General features: G+C 44.8%; 3 protein-coding genes across 5 annotated transcripts; 1 reads left to right on the top strand and 2 right to left on the bottom strand.

The window, feature by feature from the left end:
• Nucleotides 1-1553: 1553 nt before the first annotated feature.
• COG8 (component of oligomeric golgi complex 8) lies at nucleotides 1554-10600 on the bottom strand. 3 transcript variants are annotated; one of them, XM_044255836.1, is made up of 7 exons: nucleotides 10189-10600; nucleotides 8845-9052; nucleotides 7042-7869; nucleotides 5099-5267; nucleotides 4149-4303; nucleotides 4049-4070; nucleotides 1554-2224 (listed from the first exon to the last, which is right to left on the bottom strand). In XM_044255836.1, exons 1-7 carry the CDS (start codon nucleotides 10581-10583, stop codon nucleotides 2067-2069), a joined length of 1935 nt encoding a protein of 644 aa, XP_044111771.1. In that variant the 5' UTR covers nucleotides 10584-10600; the 3' UTR covers nucleotides 1554-2066. The 3 variants fall into 3 exon arrangements, with proteins under 3 accessions (XP_044111771.1, XP_044111770.1, XP_044111767.1); XM_044255832.1 differs by having other exon boundaries at nucleotides 2163-2224; nucleotides 3994-4303; XM_044255835.1 differs by lacking the exons at nucleotides 4049-4070; nucleotides 4149-4303; nucleotides 5099-5267; ... (1 more) ...; nucleotides 8845-9052; nucleotides 10189-10600 and adding an exon at nucleotides 3094-3987.
• A 168-nt stretch (nucleotides 10601-10768) lies between these two features.
• On the top strand, nucleotides 10769-13481 carry NIP7 (nucleolar pre-rRNA processing protein NIP7). Its single transcript, XM_044255831.1, has 5 exons — nucleotides 10769-10895; nucleotides 11007-11093; nucleotides 11192-11330; nucleotides 11852-11992; nucleotides 12206-13481. The coding sequence occupies exons 1-5, from the start codon at nucleotides 10840-10842 to the stop codon at nucleotides 12323-12325; spliced, it is 543 nt and encodes a 180-aa protein (XP_044111766.1). The 5' UTR covers nucleotides 10769-10839; the 3' UTR covers nucleotides 12326-13481.
• A 384-nt stretch (nucleotides 13482-13865) lies between these two features.
• On the bottom strand, nucleotides 13866-20029 carry TMED6 (transmembrane p24 trafficking protein 6). The gene is made up of 4 exons (XM_044255830.1): nucleotides 19575-20029; nucleotides 17949-18075; nucleotides 16170-16321; nucleotides 13866-14099 (listed from the first exon to the last, which is right to left on the bottom strand). The coding sequence occupies exons 1-4, from the start codon at nucleotides 19785-19787 to the stop codon at nucleotides 13866-13868; spliced, it is 726 nt and encodes a 241-aa protein (XP_044111765.1). The 5' UTR covers nucleotides 19788-20029.
• Between the last annotated feature and the right edge of the window lie 1764 nt (nucleotides 20030-21793).

Raw genomic sequence — 21793 nt, 5'->3', positions numbered from 1 at the left:
AGTTACTGTTTGTGAACACTGGACTAGAAGCCAGCACAGGACATTGCCCTGCTCGTACGATTTCTTTTTAGCTACTTGTTTTCTTATTCTACCTCTAGGCACCTTTACTTGAATCAGGTCCTTGCTTGCTTTATTTTTAAAATCTTCCTTTCTATTGCTCAGACACCTTGACAAGTCACGGGTTAACAGAAACAGGCTGCTGTGGTTCATCTTCACAGCTCTGGTCACGGCTGTCACAGATGTCATGCCTCTCTATCACCAGTGACAGGATGCAGGGTGATGACTGTCCTATTCACATGTGAGGCTGAAGTCACTTCAAACTGATGGTGTGCCCTCACCATCCATGTTAAACACCACTCACAGGTACAGAGGCATTTCCTCCCCTAAAAGCTAACTCTGAAATTCACTCCTCCCTACTTGGGAATTCTGTCCCAAACCTTCTGTCTACCTTGGCTTTCACTTTAGTAGTTGACTTCTAAGGTAGCTGACTTCTGAAATGTTCCTTGGCTCAAGATGATTTGTGAGTGTGGTTATCGTGGCTGATAGATCTCCCTGAGGTGGGTGACGTTTTACTAGAAATGCAGATTTGTGGCTTTAGGCTGTAGTAGCTAGTTGGACAAATCCCAACTACTGGATTTGGTTACAGTAGTGCACATCCTGTTGTCAGCAATACAGAGTTTCAGGTTTTCTCCAAGATCCGTTCAGGCAGCCACATACTCTTGGGCCCCCAGATCAGAAAGCTGCAGGCAGATGTTACCGATCTACATTACAAAGGCATCTGTAAGGACGTTAACCTCAGAGCGAGGTAAGGAAGCATCAGAATATTCTGAAGCCACCCTGCAGGAGCTTAGGAACATTGTCCAAAAAGGAAAGGAGGGTCACTGACTTCTAATTTTCTTAAAGATCCATGTTTTTAGTATACACACCTCCCCAGTGGCTGAATATCTAACATGACCTTGGCGCAGTGCTGGCTCCTATTCCCTTCCAAAGTTTAATGCAGAGAGAGCCAGTTACCTTTGGCTTGACCTTGTAGGGCCCCATAGGGTGGTCTGTTTGGAGAAAGCCATACTGGATCCATTTAGTTAACTACTGTTTAAAACAAGTTTTTTCTAAACAACTTACGGGACTGACTACATGGGTAACAGGATTTTGAGGATTGTGGTTAAGAGTACCTGTGTTGCAAAACTCAACATAAAAATGAGGCAAGACCAGTATCTAGAGAAACAAGTTCCTTTAGATCTTGCAAAGTTCTGACAGTATCTTAAGGCTAATTGTTGGTCAGGTTGATGCTAATTTATTTTTCCAAAAATAACTGTGACCAGGAAGCACAAGTTTTGCTTTGTTTCTTTTCTAATTGTGACAGGAAGAGGTTCATTGCTTCCTCAACTATCATCCCTCCCCTAGCCCTGATCCATGAGCTCCACCACAAGAACGAGCCAAACAGCAGCTGCCCAAGAAATCTTAGCAGGGAAATCATCACCCAAAACTTGTGACCTTGGTAAAATGTGTAGGTACTCATTTATGTTAATACTGTCATTAAACACTTCATGAACTGTGACCATTCTGTTCTGTTTTACTACACAAGCAAACTGCTGTTCAAGGCAAAGGACTGATTCTGCAGGTAAGACACATACAAGCCCTTTGTAAAAATAAGAACTCAGTGAAGATGGTCAACCACAGTCTTAACCGGCATTTTTAAACAAAGCTTTCAGATATTAGGGACTATGTCATTATCAAATCTTGGCTCAGGGTACATTATACAGGTCTATGAAATAATGTCTACTAAGAGTGGTTATTTATTTTCCCCAATTATTACCAACAAAATCATCAGGAAATGTTCACTCTTTCGGGGGAGTTCATTTTCTTCTCAAGTTGAAGGTAATATTTTGTCCATGGCTGATTTCAGGGCAAACATTTTTGATATACTCCTCTAACCTGGTTTGGCAATTCATTGTTTTCTGTCAGACCAAACCAGTATCAAGTTGATACCAGGCAAGTCAACCCCAGCTCAAATCCCAAATGTCTCTGTTTTGGTTTCCAGAATCCTCAGATGCAGCAGAAAAAAATTAATCATTCACCTCCATCCAGTAGATGTTTGTAAATGTCTTGCTGTCCATTTTGTCAATGAACAGGCAGCCCTGCAAGTGGTCCATCTCGTGCTGGATGATTCGGGCTGCCCATCCGCTCGCCTGCCACACGACCTGCTCCCCTTTGGGGTCCAGCCCTGCAAAGTAAGTTACAGCCTGATTAAGGATACACTTAACCGCATCATTTTTAATCTCCTCACCTTTCCCCTGCCTCTGGTTGTTCACAGAAGGCAACATGAGAAGGGATGTAGACAGCAGCCCCTATTCTTCCCAGAAAAGATGCCTCAACTATGTGCATTACCAAGTATTCAGTGTGGCTCTAATGCTGACAATAGGTTGCCGGACTTACTACGGGGCCGAGATGAGAAATGATCTTTGTAAGGTGCCTCATTTCTAAACATTTCTCCCATTTCTGAAGTACTGCTGATTTATTTCAATTCCTAAGAGTCTTTCAACTTGGTACACTATGAAATTAAGGGATACCATTTACTTTCTGACCTGGACCAAGTGGCCTACTTAAGAGGAACAATCTTCCCAACCCCAGCAACAAATCACATTCCGCAAGATATCCTGCGGTATGACAAACATGTACGGCTCATCATCCCGGCCTAGGGAAAGCTGGGTCCCACTTCTCCCATTCCACCACGACAGATCCAGTTGGGTAAAAAGGGTACGTGTGTGAGACAGCCAGGGAGAGGGCACACAGCAGAGGACCTGTAGTGAGGTTCTGTCGGAACTAGGCAACGTTCCCAGCCCAAGCCAAGTCCCAGACAAGCTGTCTCTGCTGTCAACACTAGCCCCCATCCCCATCAGTCAGTCTTGAATCACGTCCCCTGCAGGGTTCTGCCGGCAGGCTTCGCTGAGCCAGCACTTCACAAATCTGCCTTTTAACTGGAGCTTTGAGAAAACTACATAGGACCAGAGATCACCGCTTCCATGGGCAAAGGCGAAGAGCTGCACGCGTTTACCCAACCACCCCAAAGCCACCGCCCTGCCCCTGCCGCACCTGAGATCTGCACGGCCTGGAAGCGGGGTACGCAGGCCAGGAAGCCGGCGACGCTCTCGCATCCCTCAGGGAAGGTGACCAGGCGGCTGTCTAGCACCCGCAGGCTGGGGTTCACAAACACGCGCAGGGGGAAGGGCTCCATCTGGCGGGCCTCGCGCAGGCGCGGCGGGCAGGCGCGGAAGAGCGCCTCCGGGAACTCTAAAGCCAGCACCTGCAGCGGCACTCCGAGCTGCGGAGCGCTCAGGCCCACGCAGCGCCGGCTCCGCATCACCTGCACCAGCCTCTGCACCAGCCTCTGCAGTTCGGGCCCCGCCAGTTGCGCCGGCTCCACCGGGCCAGCCACGGCCCGCAGCGCCGGGTCGCCGACCTGACACACGCGCGGGTAGGGCGGCTGGGGCGCGCCCAGCACCAGACGCCGCACGTAGCGCCAGTAGGACCGCCGGCGCGCCGGGCCCTCGAGGCTGTCCCGGGTGGGCGCCGAACTGCAGCCCCGGGCGCCGCCGCCCGCCGCCGCCCCTGCCCACGATGGGGCTGGTCCCAAGCAGGGACGCGCCCGCGCCAGCAGCGTCCCCAGCAGCAGCGGCGCTCCCATTCGGTTCCCGGTACGCGGGACAGATCCTCCCAGTCGCCTCCGCCCTCCCCGGCCCCCGTAGGCGAGCGGTCCCGTCGCGGGGGACGCCGGGAAGCCGAGTTCCGCGCCTTCCGGAAGTGCGAGCGCGGCCCCTAGAGCGCAGCCCGCCTCCGTGATGTCAGCAGCTTTATTACTGAATTCCGTGTTTTTCTGTATAATCAACCGTTTGCAAGCGTGACGCATGGAGGTTCCTCCTTTCGCATGCGCTCACAAATGCCTTCGCAGCCTACCCCCTGGGGCTGCCCCGTGCTCTCCAAGGCCGGCCTCACCTCTCCGCGGGCGCGGCAGGAAGCGCTGGCCGCCCCGCCCGTTAGGTGTCCGCACCAGGGACCTCAGCCGGCGGCGCCTCAGCGGAGTCCGCCTGCTCCTGCGCATCCTCAGGGTGAGCTGCAGCGGCGGGTTCCATGTCTGACTCCTCGGCGGCGGGTGCTGGAGCTGCGAGCTCCGGCGCCAGCTCCTTGTCATCCAGACAGAGGACCAGCTCTCTCTTCGGCAGGAGGAAGGCAAGAGGCTCCTGGACGAGGCCGATGTTCACATGCCCAAGGTTTCCGTACTTGGAGAGCTGAGTGGGTGGAATGCCTGACCCACAGGTAGAGAAAGTGAAATAGAAAAAACGTTTAACAAATTTAAATACTGATGTGTCGCAGAGGAAAAAAAAAATAGGACGTAACAGACACAATTTCCACAATGCCATACAGTGAAAGCCGTTTTTGTGATTTGGGACAAAAAACCATACTATCGAGACTTTGAAGGTAATCTGGGACAACACGGTGGAGGGTTGATGGAGTTAAGAGCCAAGAGAACCTCGGAAGGCACTGGCTTCCTTGTGCCAGGCCCAAGGAGAAAGCTGGGGGGAAGGTTGCCAAGAGCCACTCTGCTGGTGTGGCCACTGGACGACTGCCCAAAGGGAAGCTCTGTCTCCCCCAGCCTTCACTCCTGGCACAGAGTGAAGTGGACACAGCGAAGTGAAGACAGATTGGGAAAAAAATCTTTTCAAAATACCTTTTCTGGACATTTCATATTAATAGAGTCATACAATATGTGGTTCTCCTGTAACTAGCTTCTTCCACTTAGCCAGATACACATATACTGTATTATTTCATTTATATGAAATTTCCAGAAAAGGCAAATCTGTTGGAATAGAAGGCAGATTAGTGGTTGCCAGGGGCTAAGGCTGGGATTGGGTAATGACTACACTGGACAGGAGCGTTCTTTTTAGGGTGATGGAAATGTTCTAAAACTGGACAGTGGTAACGGCTGTATATCTCTGTATACTTACTAAAAAACAATTAATTTTACAAATAGGTGAAATATTTAGTATATGAATTATATCAATACAGTAGTTGTCAAGATCTTTCCCCTCCTTTCTCTTACCTAAGATCTGTGCTATCTGAGCTGGTGGAAAAAGGACTTGGAGACAGCGATTTAAATAAGGAACAAGGTCTTCTAGGAAGACAGTGCAGAACTGGACAAAGAGCTCTTGCTCCCCACTGCTGAAAGCAGCCTCTTCTGCGCGATGGAAGGCCAGGATTGTTTTGGTTACCTAGGAGACAGAGGCACCATCAGTCACTAGACTATCACCATCAGTGGTACCTGAAACTAAGCACAAATATGCAGCCCTCAAGTTTTCATAAAGAAAGTCATTCCAAACAGTACATTATATTACTGTCTTGTTTAAATTCAGAATTGTGGTCTCTCCACAGTTCTTTCGCTTTGTTGATGTATTTTTGACCCAAACCCAACTTGTTTCATTACTGGCACACTTTCCACTTCCAGTGGAAGAGCATCAAGGTTCTTGATTCCTACAGGAGATGGACCACAACTATATTGGGTCCAGGAAAACGAGGCAACACTAGAACATATTTTTATTGAGTAAGGCTTCTGAGGTTCTAGGAAGCTAGACCGCTAAAAAATTATAAAAGAACACTGAGCTAAAAAAGAAGTTCCACATAAAAATAAAAGAGCAACCTAGCTGACGTTCCTGGTTCAAGTCCTAGCTGTGCCACTTGCTGGTTTTGTGACTTTGAGGTGATTGAACACTTTGTGCCCCCTGTTCCTCAGTTTCCTTATCTATAAAGTAGGGCCTGCAACAGGATCTACCTCTTAGGGTTGTGAGCATCAGGTCTCAGTAGGTATAAAGTATAATGAACACGACCTGGCATGGAGTAAGTTCTACATAAACCTTAGCCCATTACTATTACCTGAATTCACTGACTACAAAGTTTCAGTGCTCATGCTTCCTTCCTCTTACAGGAGGGCTTTAACAGACTTTTTTTTTTTTTTTTTTTTTTGAGTAACACAAGTGGGAAAGTTTACTAAAGCAAAAAGTACACTGGAGATATGAAAGCGGGCAAGCCCAAGAGTTAAGAGAGCTGAGCTCAGAAAGATTTTATATAACCATGTCATAACTGCCACCTGGCGGACAGCAATTGTAAGATGCTGTAAGTCATAAGAAACATCCCATTATGTAAAGGTTTAAATATGTAAAAGATGTTCAGGATATCATTAGTTGTAGTATTTCTTGTATTGTGTAGAATTCTAAGATGGTTCTTAAGAATCCCACCCCTGATATTCACACCTTTGTGTAATCCCTTCCCCTTGACTGCAGGCAGAATGTGTGGCTTGTTTCTAACCCCTACTTAATATGGCAAAGGTGAAAAATTTGCAGATGTAAGTAAAGCCCCTAATCAGTTGACTTTGAATTAGTCAAGGGATATCCTGGTTGGGCTCTACTTAATTAGATAAGCCTTTTAAAAAAAAGGTTGAGGATTTCCCTATAAATAAAGAGACTCACCCAGGAGAGTTGCTCTCTGTTGGCCTGAAACAGAAAGCCACACTTTATGGAGGGAGGTAGCTTCTAGGACCTAAGGGCCTTAAACCTACAACTGCAAAGAACAGAGATCTAACAACATGAATGAGCTTGAAAGGAGACCCCAGGCTTCAGATGAGACTGCCGCCTGGCCAGCACCTTGACTGTAGCCTGTGAGATCCTGAGCAGAGGACCTAGGACTCCCAATCCAAAGAAACTGGGAGACGAGAACTGTGTTATCTTGGCTGCTACGTTTGTAGGAGTTTGTTATGTAGCAGGAGAAAACTAATACATTACTCAGTCATTTTTACAGGTGAGCCACTTCATGTATTGTTCTAGGTCCCATCATGGGGGACTAACTAGAGCTTCTCAATCAGAAAAAGTCTCTAAAACCGCACTAAGCCTAAGTCTGCAACCACGTATCACACAGACTGATTTATTTTTTACAAAAGTCTGGCCACCTGTTACCAAAGAAAGCCCCAGCAGGGAGCCAGCAGAATGTGCTCACCTTGACAAGAGCGTCCTCCAGGGCCCTAGTCACTTCCTGTGCCAGGGCCACAGGGCAGCAGAGGCGCAGATCATTGAAGGCAACCAGAATATTGTTGAGGAAGCAGGCAAGTGGGGGGAAATCCAAGAGTACCATGGGTGGCTGCAGGGTCCCCGGCTGAGTGACTGGCACAGCAGCAGGCAGGTTACTGCTGCCCAGGATGGTTGGAGCTGAGATGAGGGTGTAGGAATTCATTTCATCCTCGAACTTCTCCACTGCTTCCTGAATTGCCTTCTGGAAAGTGCTGATGGCCACCCGCTGGAAAACAGGAGCCAACTGGCCCCGGAAATCAACCCCTACCCGGCTGAAGGACAGCCCAAAGTACATGCACTGACCCAGCAGAGAATCTAGACGACCACCAATCCCCCGGTAAAGGTCGGTCTCCAGCACCTGCAGGAACTGTGAGACTCTCTGTAGCACCCAGCCATAGAAGATGGCACTCTCGTTTATAGTGTGCTCACCCATGGCAGGGGGCAACAATGGGTCCTCATCAGAGAATATGGCACGGTACTGGGTGATGATATCGAACAGATGGACACGGCAGGCCTCAATGGTTTTTGTGATGTGGAAATAGGGATCGTCATTAGGGATGGCAGTCAGAATGGAACGGAGCCAAGCATCTCGGGCCTGAAGAAACTTCACCCTCAACTCAGCCTCAGTGAAGACATCCATGCACCGGAGGAAGCTAATGACACGGAGGCAAGCGGGGAGCTGGATGTTGGTTCTTAGTTGCTGGATCAGCTGGCTCAGCATCAGCTGCATGGACTGGCGCACTTCGTTCACGATGCCCTGACAATATAGGGAGTCAGTCACATCACATTCCGCTACCCCTGAATATTGGAGACCAACATTCCCACTGCTTTCCTGATATGAAGATTTCCTAAAGTTGATGTGTACAGGTTTACCAACAAATACCGTGTTCACTGTGGCCTACAAGCCCTGTTTAATTGTCATGCCTCACCAGCTTTCTGATTCCTGTCCCTCTGCTCACTGCAGTCCAGTCACACTGGCTGTCTTTTTCTTTTTTCTTTTTCTGCCTTGTATTTTTTTTTTAAAGATTTTATTTATTTATTTGAGAGAGAGAGAGCGTGCACCAGAGGAGGGAGGGTCAGAGGGAGAAACAGACTCCTCGCTGAGCAGGGAGGCCAACACGGGACTCGATCCTGTGACTCCAGGTTCATGACCTGAGCTTAAGGCAGTTGTTTAACCAACTGAGCCACCCAAGTGCCCTTGTATTTCTTAAACACTCTCAACTTGTTCCCTCCTCAGTCTGCTATACCTGGTCTTTCCACTTTCTGGTTTGCTCTTTCCCCACATCTTTGTGTGGCTGGTTCCTTCTCATCATCTGGGTCTCAGTTTAAATATTATCTCTCCAGCAGAGCCTTTCCTCACTACTCTACCTAGGGTACATATCCTAGTCTCCTACCCATTCCCTAGTTTATTTCCTTCAGACAGTTACCATTATCTGAAAGGATCATATTGTTTAATTATTTACCAACTATCCGCTTACCTTCATGAAATCTAGGACCTTCTGTGCTTTGTGTCATTGTCTCCCCAAGACCTAGATCAGTGCCTGGCACATGATTAATATTTATCAGTTGAATGAATGAATGAATGTTTCATGTTCAAGCCGGCCTGGCCGCCAGAAACCAAAATAAAACATGCAAAATTTCCCTAAAGTTTCTGCCTAAAGGTTCAGTGATAACCACAGAATTACTGATTATAAAAACATCGGTTTGTGTCCTTTTGGGGCAGTGTGGCTACCTGGATGACAGGGATGGAGGAATATTTCCTTTCCAATCGGCGTACATAGGCTGCAAGCTCCAAGGCCTCTTCATAATAGCTGTTCCGGACACAGGTGTCCATTAGCTGAGGAATCTCCAGGATTTCCAGGATTTCTGTGTGCCGGTTTAGAGTCAGGGTGTTCATCCGGCGGTTGCAGCTGATCTCCTCAGCCTCTTTAACAAAGTTCCTAGTAACAGACAGGAGAATATTGGTTGCTCACTACTCTACATCCAAAACTTAGCTACAATTACCAAGAATTTATTATGAACTGGACAGTGATCTGGATGGTTTATGATTTAATCTTCACACCAAACCTGTGAGGTAAGTACTATCACCCTTGAGGCAACTTTAATCCCAGAGAGGCTAAGCAGCTTGTCCAAGATCACACAATTAATAAATGATAAAAATCTGTGAGCCCAGATCTGCCACTTAACTAGCAGTGGCAGGGTACTTAGGCTCTCTGAATTCTCTCCTTATTGGTAAAATAGTAGTAGGACCCACCTCATAAGCATGTGAGGATTAAATGAGATGATGTGTATAAAGCATTTAACACAGAACCTGACACACAGTAAATGTTAATAATAGCTATTCTTTTTGTGATCCCTAACCAGCTTAGAAGCTATAACCTTACCCTCAAGTTCCCTCAGCCTCTTCATCTTTTCTTAGCGTGTAGTTCCACTTTTAACTCCACAGTTTTCCCTTCTCCATAACTACAGAGACCTGCTTTATGAAGTCCCCTATATAGGAAGGCAGGCGGAAGGGTATAGAAGCTATTGTCAAATATCCAAAGACTCAAAACTTAAATTTTATTGAGAAAGGCTGAAAGGTAGAATTAAGGATAATAGACTGAGGCCTAAAGAGGCAGAATATGGCATAAAAAGGAGAGATCTTTTGGGATAATTTTTGCTGCTTCCAAATGAAAGGATTTCGTTGTCCTTTGGACGGTCGGCTCGTGTAGCTTATAGCTGGCGACCGTAGAATGTTAGCTATGTCAGACCCAATAAGTGCTTTGCATGGATTCTCTAGTACTCACAACAGTCCTGGGAGGGAGGGACGTGCAGCTGTTTTCCAATCCTGCCTTGGGGTTTACTTACTAGCTTCCAAGTGCCCCTAGACAATCCCCAAGCCATCTCAATTTCCTCATACATAAAATGGGAATAACAGTACCTACCTCGAAAGCTGTTATGAAGCTTAAGTGGATTTTTAAAATGCTCAGAGGAGCGCCTGACCCATGGTAACTGCTATGTGTTAGCTATTTCTTTCGTCATAAATGTCAGCTATTACAGTTGCTTAAAAACCCCCTTAGTGCCAGGCCCGCCGCACCTGCAGCTCTGCTGGAAGCTGGGTAAGCGGTCGAGCAGGCGGCCGAGCGACGCCTCTACGTCGCCAAAGAGGCGGTGGATGCGCTCGGTGCACTCGGCGCCTCGGATGAAGGTCTTGTAGTTGGCAAAGGCCAAGTCGCGCGTCTGCTGCAGCAGCTGCGCTCGCTCTTCCGCTAAGCGCTCGGGCTCGCGCCTCAGCCGCTCCAGCCCGGAGCCGCTCAGCTCCCGGAGGTAGCGGCCCACGTCGGGCCGCTCCCGCCACTGGGCCTCGGGGAAACGGTCTCGGAACAGCGATGCCAGGAGCCCTTCATCCTCCACCTCCCCGAGAGCTGCGGCCGTGGCCGTCGTTGTGGCAGGCTCCGTGGTTGACGAAGCGACTGTCGCCGTCGCCGCCATCTTCCAGCAGCAGCGTCACTTCTCCTCCGGCCCTGCGAGGGCGCTGGCTCGGAATCCAGGACCGGAAGCAGCGGGGGGTTCGTATCCGGCCCGCTTGCTTTCCCGATGGTCCTCCAGGCTACGGGGCACTGGGGCAGGGACCAAATTGACGGCGGCTAGAGAGGCAGGCTTTGGGGTTGCCAGGGAGCGGCCGGCGGCTGACTTCCGCTTCCGGCCTCTGAGGCACGCGGATTCGGTGTTGTAACCCAGCGGGAAAATGCGGCCTTTAACTGAAGAAGAGACCCGAGTAATGTTTGAGAAGATAGCGAAATAGTAAGAGCGCACGGAGGGGAAGGGGAAATGTGTGTGTGGCGGGTAGAGTGGGGACGCGGGGCCGGGAGGAGGCTGTTGGGGCGCTGTCTCCAGCCCTCCTTTTGCTTTCAGCATCGGGGAGAACCTTCAGCTGCTGGTCGACAGGCCCGACGGCACCTACTGTTTCAGGCTGCACAACGACCGTGTGTACTATGTGAGGTGAGGCGGTGCCGGGTGGACGACAGGAGCCCCGGGTGGATAACTGGGTCCCGCCAGCTTCTCCCATCTGACACCTTCTTCTTCCTTAACCCCTTCAGTGAGAAGATCCTGAAGTTGGCCGCCAACATCTCTGGGGACAAGCTAGTGTCGCTGGGGACCTGCTTCGGAAAATTCACTAAGACTCACAAGTTCCGGTTGCACATCACGGCTTTGGATTACCTTGCACCCTATGCCAAGGTTTGTAGGGTGGTATTCAGTCGGCCACTGGGGAGGAAGGAAGGCAAAGATGAGGGCCACGTCCGAACGCAGATAATCGGGTAGCTTCTCTGTCACGGAGTCCGTGCCAGCTCGTGGGGATGTGTGCAGGTCTTGCTGCTTGGGCATGGTTGGGGTTCTGGCATGAGGATGCTGTATGGTTGCATAGTCGTAGTTACGTCCAGCAGAGTAGAAAAGCCTATGCAGACCCCACTCAAGAAAAGCAAATTGGTGGCTTCGGTGAGAGCATAGTGGGATCCAGAAAAGGAGCTTTTAAACTATCCATGTGAGAGATTACAGAATTGAGGAAAGAACTCTCTGGCAGTTCTCTTTAGGGCGTGAATAATTTGAGATAACCATCCATTTTTCTCTTTTCCTTAAAATGCTTTCAAGAAGTTAATCACATATCCAGCAGCTGGCTTATGTGCAGAGATACAGCAAGTAGCATTTTAATGCCTCTTGGATTTAATTCTGGTTTTTTTTGTTTTTTTTTTTTTTAATAGTATAAAGTGTGGATAAAGCCTGGAGCAGAGCAGTCCTTCCTGTATGGGAACCATGTGTTGAAATCTGGACTGGGTCGAATCACTGAAAATACTTCTCAGTACCAGGGAGTGGTGGTGTACTCCATGGCAGACGTCCCTTTGGTGAGTAGAGATGGTAGCTGTTATAAAAATCAAGTATCTTTTTAATCAAGAAGGATGTATTTTCAATCAGTGCGCTTTAGAGACTAAATTTTCAGCACCTTTCAAATTTCTCAAAGATAAGAACTGTATTTTTTCATCTTCATTATTTCTACCCCTCAATGCGTGCCAACTGAATGACTTGAGTGAATCAGTGTCTCTTCTTTTGAATCCCAGGGTTTTGGGGTGGCAGCAAAGTCTACACAAGACTGCAGGAAAGTAGACCCCATGGCGATTGTGGTATTTCATCAAGCAGACATTGGGGAATATGTGCGGCATGAAGAGACTTTGACTTAAAACGAAATCATCGCAAGGACTTATGGCTGTGTGGAAGGGCCTAGCTTTCTTTCCTGTGTCTTTGTAGGCTCCATCATCATGTTGAATTTTGTCAACACTGTGACTTCTTCAGGGACTTCTTAGTTTAATATTCTCTCTATTATGGACGAATGCAGGCTGGATTCTTACGTGGAAATGGCTCAAAAACAGTGTTTCAGATCTTTGCGTTTGTGACTAAATAGAATACTGTGTTTTATATTTGAATCAAGGGGCTTCTTGTCTTGCGTAACAGGTTCTAAGTCATTAGAACTGAGGACAAGAATAGCTAGCTTATTGTTATCTGTGATAACAGTTTTCCCAAACTCATGATAAGAACACAATTGATTTTCTTTATTATTTATTAATACCATGGAAGTCAGATATTACCATATTAGAATGGTAGGTCACATATGGGATTTTACAAATGAAATTTGGATAAAATAACAGCAATTTGTTCTGCCAATTTTCTATATAGTAGGTTATGTGTGGTGTGGGAGAAAACCTTGGATTTAAACCCTGGTTCTGACACCTGCCAGCTGTATGGCTTTAGAGGTGTCATTAAACTTTGATAAGCTTATTTTCTTCTTCTGCTTCGAAAAACAGCTTTAACCATCTACCTAAGAATGGTTTTTAGAATTAGAAATCACATTTGTAAAGCACTTAGCACAGTGCCTGGCAAATGTTAGGTGTTAAACAAATGGTAAGAATTATTTTTATGTCGTATATACCGGGTATTTCTATTACTAAGGATAGGATCTCCTGTAGTTACAGTATAGTTTTGGTTTTATATCTTGGTTCTTGTTCTCCTTTTTCTTAGATGGTATGATCCCAGGCTAATATTATTTTCATGATCTTGATTTCTTAAAACGTGATTTCCCTTACAAACCTTTACTTACCTGACTGGACTAGACAGAAAGCACTAATCATAGACACTGAAATAATTCAGCTCCTCCCCCTTTGTCCATGCCTGCTAAAATTATTTTTGGAATTATTAAAATGTTTTTTAATGAAAAAATTCCACTAAGTTTTTTTAAAACTACCTGTATTATAAAGCATTTCTTTAAATACACTTTTTTCCTGCTTATTTTAAATTCCAAAGGTGACATCTAAAAATAAAATTTTCAACTACAAAAAAGCAGTCTACCAATTCCTGTTTTTGTATGCAACATGTAAAACAGATTATGTTTTGTCCCATTTTTTTTTTTCAGTTCTTCTCCTTCCCAAGGTTATGTGTAAACCCTCTAGATAGACTTAGTAAAGGTTGAGGGACCGCTGTATGTTGAACAGTATTTTTATGGTAGCATTTGGTACACACTTTAGTAATAGCTAATATCAAAACTTGCACATTTATTATTTTATTGCCATTTTGAGGCAACTAGAGAGGAAAGGAAAGCAATAGACTAAGATGTTCGAACAAGATAAATTGATTTTTTCCAGTAATCTACAAAGCTTATTTGACCAAAACTTTGACAGAGCTTCTGCCCCAGAAGAAGAGAGCCTAGGCTGCTGTAGTCATTTTGGCTTAGCATCTTGGCTTTTTCGTGTCTGTAGTCTTTGGGACATTGAAGAGACGCTTCAAGAAATACAGCTGCAGGATTCCAGAAAGAATAATAACAAGGCTCTGAGCTGTTGACCACCAGTTCACATAGTTATAGTTTGATTGGAGAAGGAAAAAGTCAGCCATTTTCCTCATACGGGCAAAGTTGTAGTATCGCCACATGTGGAAGATATTGTTCTGCACCTTCCGTGTACTCTCCTGTAGGACAGAAAATGAAGTAAAGAGAGAGTCCTCCCTACCTCCTGTCTAGTCTCACCTGGGTGCTCACAAGCACTAGTCTAAGTTACCTGGAAGTTGAGTAGCTTACTTATAATTTTATGATATGTAGTAAGTTGGTTATTGTAGTTGTTAGTAAAGCTGGTTTTGCTGTATATGAAAAAGTGGGTTTTGTTTTTTTTTTTTTGGTGGTGAGCAGCAAAGCAAAATTTATTGAGCCGTAGCAAAGTGATAGAACAAAGCTCCTGAAAAGGGAGGGGACCCAGGAGGGTTGCCTAAAAGACACAATTTTATAATGAGAAATTTCAATGCTGAAACTAGAAAGCTCTTTCAGGTGTCTCACAGTATCTCTAGATTTAGGCATGTACTCTGTACGTCATTGCTGTTCTGGTGATGTCTTCTGTTCTTCGAATATGGTAGAAAACTAGGGCATACAGACTTCTTATTAAAGGACCAGATAGTAAATATTTTTGGTTTTGTAGGCAGTACAGTCTGTTGCAACTACCAAACTCTGCCGTTGTTAGCACAGAAGCAGCTGTGTGTAATTGTCAAATGAGCATAACTGTGTTTCAGTGAAGTGTCATTTGCGGAAACAGGCAGTGGGCTTTTGTGCACTGAAAAATACTATCAAGAAAGTGAAAAGACATCCCACAGAATGGAGAAAATGTTGGCAAATCACTTATCTGATAAGGGATTTATATCCAGAATATTAAAAAAAACTTATACCTCATCAATAAAAAGACCACCCAATTTTAAAATAGGTAAAGGATTTGAATAGACAGTTCTCCAAAGAAGATAGACAAATGGCCCATGAAAAGATGCTCAGAGGTCTTAGCCATTAGGGAGACAGAACTCAAAACAACAAGATACAACTCCACACCCACTGGGATGACTATTAATAAAAGAGAGAGTGGCATCCTCCTCTCTCTCTGCCTGCCTCTCTGCCTACTTGTGATCTCTCTCTGTCAAATAAATAAATAAATTCTTTAAAAAAAAAAAAAAAAGAGAGAGTGGCATGTTGGCGAGGATGTGGAGAAATTAAAACCACATATGCTGGTGGGAGTGTAACTTGCCTTGGCCACTGGAAAACAGGAGTTCCTCATAAAGTTAAACAGATGACCATGTGACCCAGCAGATTATACCACTTCTTGGTATACAGAAATGAAAACATGTTCACACAAAAACTTCATGCAAATGTTTATGGCTGCATTATTCATAATAGCCAAAAAGTGGACAACCTAAATGTCTATCAGCTGATGAGTGGATAAGCAAAATGTGGTACAGTCATACAAGAGAGTATTAGTCATCCATCAAAGGGAATGAAGTTCTAATATATGCTACAATATGGATTAATTTTGAGAACACACTTCACAAAGGCCCCATTGTATGATTCTACTCATACACTATATGTATGATACATATATACAATGTACAGGATAGGCAAATTTATAGAAACAGAAAGTTGATTAATGAATGCTTGCCCAGGACTAGGAGGGGTCCTGGGGAAGGGAGTGAGTAAGGGGTGTGTAGTTCTTTTTCGGTGATGAAACTGTTTTGGAATTAGATGTGATAGTGGCAGGACCTTGGGAATATACTAAAAACCTCAGAATTGTACACTTTAAAATGGTGAATGGGCCATTCCTCTTTTTTTGTTTGTTTTTTTTAAGATTTTATTTATTTATTTATTTGATAGAGACCACAAGTAGGCAGAGAGGCAGGCAAGCAGGCTCCCTGCTGAGCAGAGAGCCTGATGCGGGGCTTGATCCCAGGTCCCTGAGGTCATGACTTGAGCTAAAGGCAGAGGTTGTAAACTGAGCCACCCAGGCGCCCCTGAATGGGCCATTCCAACGGGAAATGGACCAGATTTAGTTTGTGTGCCAGAGTTTGCCAACTCCTTGTATAAAACAAGTGAGGAATTTCAAGAGCTCCAAGTCCTAAAAATTAAAGGATTCAGATCCCTGTGCCTGTTTGGTTTCTCTCCAGGTGAGCACTCACTCAGGTGATATTATTTCCAAGGATGTTTCCATATTGTTACTCCCACAAAATGGTTACCTCAATGGCATCCAGAGTATCATTCAGTTGTTTTCTTTCATTCTTCTGTTTGTGGTCCATCTCAGGCCCCTCATAGAAGACTCCAAAATTGAGGTACACTTGCACCGAACCAAAGTGATTTTGCTGATTTTTTAGACAAAGCTGATAAAAACCTGTAGGAATCCCTAAATCATTACTAAAACTTGGTCTCCACCCTTTGTTGATCTACCACCCTCTAGGTTTCCCCGAAGATATGTGTTTACCAGTGTTAAAGGTACTACTGTAGTTTCCTTCCTTTTACTTAGGAAGTAGAAAGATCCATTTTTTTATGTGGAAACCTTACATGATCTTCCATGAAACTTATTTTACTAAGTACAAGTTACAATATAGTGTTTTGCCAAATATTAGTGACTTAGTTCTATAAATTAGTAAATTTATAAGTAAGTTAGTTCTATATTAGATTGAAAACAACGTTTTCTCTGTCTTTTTCAACATATATTTCTCACATCTCTTATTGAAGCTCTTCTGCTTGACAAAGTGAACTGAAATTAAGAGCATGGTTGTTTTCCTGCTTCTTATACACCATTAGAGCTGGGGGATACCATCTTGAACTTGAGACTAGAGAAAAAATTGATGTGTTTGAATGAAAGAAGCTATCCTGCTGAATGGAGTAACTTCCTGCAAGGTGGTTTGTACAGGAGCCGATGGTTTAGGGTATATACTGGTGCTGATTCTGAACGGGGGTTGCCATCCTTTGTATGTATGTGGAAGTGGGGAGGAGTGGGATTAGAAAGGTGTGGCAGCATATTTGATTGTCAAAATGATTGGATGGCAATATTGGCAGGTAGGGGTCGAAGGTGCTAACTAACCTAGAGTGCTGAATATCCTGTGCTACACAATGAAGGATTGTTTTATGTCCCTGTTGAGAAATATTGTCTTTCTTCATACACCCGGCTGGTAGAGAGGGCAGTTAAAACTGACCCCATGCTGGGGGCGCTTGGGTGGTTCAGTTGGTTAAGTATCTGTCTTCAGCTTGGGGTGCTGGCATTGGGCCTCACGTCTGGCTCCCTGCTCAGTGGGGAGTTTGTTTCTCTCTCTCCCTTTGTTCCTTTCTCTTTGTCCCTTTGTTTGTTTCTCTCTCTCTTCTCCCCTGCTTGTGTGCTTGCCCACGTGCATGCTTGTGCTCCTGCTCACTCTCTCTCGAGAGAAAAAACCAAAACCAAAACCCCAAAAACTGACCCATGTTATCCAAGGTGGGGACAGACTCGATCTGGCTGTAGAAATTTTCTGGTGACTGGAGAAGTGCTTTGTTGTGGAATGTGGGTATTTTCACTGTGATGCGTTACCTTTCGTTCTGAGTCTTCGGTTTAGTAACTGCCTCAAGTACTCTGAAAACTAGAAAGAAGTGCTGTCCTCAAATAAATTTGTTAATTGGAATTCTGTATTATAAATGGGTCTATTTTGGTCACTTTCTCATAACCTGTTCAGATGGAGACAATGAGATAAAATTGAGCTTCTGGACCCTGGAGTTAAAATAGTCACCTGGAGACCCTGTCCTGAATCTGCCAGTGGACAGACTGCCTCTGCTGCTGGCAATCTGCTGTAAAGTTTTGATGTTGATGCTGAAGGCTAGTTTTTGGTGTTTGAAGCTGTTTAGTCCCCCTCCTGTTTGATCATCCCTCTGTGAAAAAGCCAGAGCTTTTATATCTCATGTACTTCAGTAATTTCAGTACTTCCTCCTTATTGACCCAGTTTCAAAGAAACTTATGATTATTACAGTAAGTGGTGATGAAAACAGACCTGTTTCTTTGGTAGAGAAGTTTATCTGGCCTCGAACACTCTGAGACGAGTCTATGAGGAAACCCTGTGGGGTGTGTGCAGTGGCAGCAACATGTCGGTCATGTGACATTCCCAGTGTCCGCTGCACCTGCCAAGACATTAAAGAGGGAGAAAAGCCCCTGCTACACCACAAAAAGCTAGCTAAGTGCCACGATTGACATTCCTGATCATCTGCACAGTGGTTCTCAATCAGGGATGGTACTGCCCAGTCCTCGCTGGGAGTTTGGATTAAGACAACAGTGGTGTTGGGGGTTGAGTAGAAAGAGACAGCAATATTGAACATCCTACCACGTTAGAAACAGTATTGTAAGACAAAGAATTACCCAAAATGCCAGTAACTTAGGAAGACCTGTCTCAGAATGTCCATCTGGTGTGTATTGATTGATACGTATGTTTTTGTAGAGTTCTTGATTGAACTTTCTTGGTTTTGACTTCCTGGTGGTGTCTCAGACTTGGGCTTACTTGCTGCTTGACAGCAAATAAATAGGACATTCAATAGCCACTTCTCAAGCTGGATCTTGATAAGCCCATGCTACAGTGTGCTTACTAGTAGCTACTGTCCTGTTATAAATTGAGAGATAAGAAAAGGCTCTGATAAACTAACTTAAAATAAGCTTTGAGTTACAGTGCAATGGAATAAGATCAATATAGTCTTACTATGTAAACGAAATTTAGAAAGTTAACAGGTTTCTTTTTTTAATTATTTAAAAAAATATTTTATTAATTTATTTGACAGAGATCACAAGTAGGTAGAGAGGCAGGCACATAGGGAGGAGGAGGCAAGCTCCCTGCCGAGCAGAGAAACCAATGTGGGGCTCGATCCCAGGACCCCAGGATCATGACCTAAACCGAAGGCAGAGGCTTTAACCCACTGAGCCACCCAGGTGCCCCAAGTTAACAGGTTTCTAAGATAAAGAACAAAAGAAATTAACAGCCTTTGACTTTACTATTGAGTTCACCATTCTTGGGCACTGTGGTATAAGACCACAGGATGGATAAATGTACTTAGCCTATCAACAGGCAACTTGAAAACATTCACCTTCCCAAAGAAATAGAGGACTGTCTGGCCAAATAGAGGGACCCTGAGCCGGTGATTCTGTGGTCTGCCAGAATTACTCCTTAAAGCAGCAGAGTAAATGTTGCTCTCCCGGTCCCATAAACTGAAGCATCTTTCTTTGAAATAATCAGAGTCTGTTTCCAAAGTTCATGTAAGTTTTCATTCAACTTTGTACCATATCCATATTGTTTTATTATTTTATAAAAATGGATTCTCTCTCATCTCCAAATCTGAGTTAATATATATATGATTACCTCTCCAGGTATGTTTGTCCCATGACTTTGAGCACACCTCCACTGCCCCCAGTTTGAGAAGTCAAGCCATATGTTTTAGTGATTAGTCATCCATCAAGAGTTTCCATCCAAGTGCAGATCCATTTCATTAACAGGTAGGGAATCACAGCATAATAAAGACAACCAGAATCCTGTATTTGAATAAAACCTGTCCCACTTTGCAAAAAGAAACAAACAAACAAACAACAACAAAAAAAAACAAGTCCCCAGTATGGCGATAGGAGCCCATGTACTCACCTCATAACTGAAATAGAAGTATCCAGTCTGGCGGGCAAATTGCCAGAAGCATTCTGTGCCTGCTGGAGGGATCATGATGGCAAAGTCAGATCGATCTGCTCCATGGAAGAGCAGCTGGTCCCCAGAGCCACTAAGGGGTTCTGTCTTCTGGCTCTTAGCAGAAGTCACTAGGTTCAGAACCACCAGTCCAGCCCCAAAGAGCAAAGGGAACATGTTGCTTTTTGGAGACTCCTCTGCAGGTGAACTGCTTGCAGTCTAGTGAAAGCAAGTAGTTTAATCAACTGCTAGGGTAATCATTAACTTACAAGTCACACTTCGCCTGGTTTCAGGGCCACCCATGGATATTCCATAATAGAACTGGCACGATATCCTCATGCTTGGCTCACAGGAAGTGTTTTTGGTTTTACCTCAAAAACTCAAGGGATGGAGCATCTGAGTGGCTCAGTCGGCTAAGCATCTGCCTTCAGCTCAGGTCATGATCCCAGGGTCCTGAGATGGAGCCCGCATGGGGCTCTCTGCTCAGCAGGGATCCTACTTCTTCCTCTCCCACTCTCTCTGCTTATATTCCCTCTCTCGCTGTCTCTCTCTCTGTGTCAAATAAATAAATAAAATCTTTAAAAAAAAAAAAACAACCCTCAAGGGCTTATCAAACCTATTTCATGGGTGCTAGATAGAATCTTCTCCAGAAGAGGTATTTCTGTCCTTCCTTTGGGGTTATCATTTTTAAGTTCTTCTTGGGAATAAGCACTGGGTAATTTTATTTACAACCATCTGAATAAACAGACAAAGTTTGCCTGGAGAGATTTGTTTCTCCTATTCGTATGAGATCGCTAGATGCTCCAATAAGATATGTGGGGCAAACCTGAGCGAACAGAGTATTTTCTGCCCAGTGCTAGATCTTAGCAAAAAGCACAGCATGTTAATGTGTGCAAAAATTTTAATGGACAAATAAAGTGAGCAAGAGGCAGTGGTCAGACTCTTCCACTGATAATTCTTGTTCTACTTTCCCCCTTACTGATCCACTCTTCTAAAGCTATCCAAAAACCCACTTAAAGACTATATTGTTCAAACCCTCCCCATCTTTCCTCTTTTATTTGTGACTTCTTCGGCACTCAAAGCAGGGAAAAGTTTCAGTTGAACACCTGCTGACTTCATGGATGGCATTGAGCTAAAAGATTTACTTGCTTCCTGTGTGTTCTCACAACAGCCCTGGGAGGGAGGTACCATTACCTACTGCCTTAGAGATAAGGAAATGGACATTCAGAGATTCCAGTGGCCAGCTCCTTGACCCCGAAGCGCAGCTGGCGCAGCTGGGGCCCCGAGTGGGTCTCATACTCTTACCTATCAGGACAGTGTTTATGTCAGTCTGTGAGTGCTGTGAATGCCTAAATGTTTTGATTTCAGCCATAATCTTAAAAAACAAAACAGCATTAGCACCTTCTAACCAGATATTGCTTCAGAATTCATTGCATTGACTCCCAAGTAGTAATCCCTTAAGTGTCATAAGCTAATAAACAAAGAACAGGCTTCATAATTGTATTCAGTTCTAGCAAAGGCCATGGGACATCACAGTACTCTGCAGGCACAGTGGCTCTGCAGCAGTCTTGCTTAAGTGAAGGCAGCAAAGACTGGGATCACTTGCCAACAATCAAGCATCCCTACCCACATCTTATCATTGCAACAGCCCCAACGCTACCCATGTCATAAGCAGTGACTTAGACTCCCCAAAACAGTCATCAGTTCAGAGTACATATTATAGTTCTATAGAAGCTGTGGGCATAGTTTTATGTTTGTACACATTTTAGGAATACTATAATAAACTTACCCCTGAAGTTATGTTAAAAAATGTTAATGGACTTATGCATTTCTCAGTTTGAGAAATACTGGTAAGTATATTCTGCTTCCTTAAGTGTATCACAGTGTCGCTCTTCTACCTAGGGAGTGTAGTCAGATAATGTTAGAGTGGAAGAGCTAAAAGCTCCTAGATCCTAACCCCCTGCAGACGAAGACCACAACTAGCTGCAGCCAGATGAAGAGGGATCTGGGTCTCACCTTTTCATTGTAGCTTCATTTCTCACCTTTTAACTGTAGCTTCATTCAAAGTAATAGTACCAGATCCCAAAACATGTAAATAGATAATAAAGCTGTACAAAGTTTCTAACTTGTACCTACAGGAGGAATTTTAAAACTGTAGCATTTCTTTACACCTTGCCTTTCAC

The sequence above is a fragment of the Neovison vison genome, chromosome 7 (genome assembly GCF_020171115.1).
Source record: "Neovison vison isolate M4711 chromosome 7, ASM_NN_V1, whole genome shotgun sequence".
NCBI classification, from domain to species: domain Eukaryota; kingdom Metazoa; phylum Chordata; class Mammalia; order Carnivora; family Mustelidae; genus Neogale; species Neogale vison.
The sequence above is the reverse complement of the archived record's forward strand: the minus strand, read 5'-3'. Positions and strand labels throughout refer to the sequence as shown.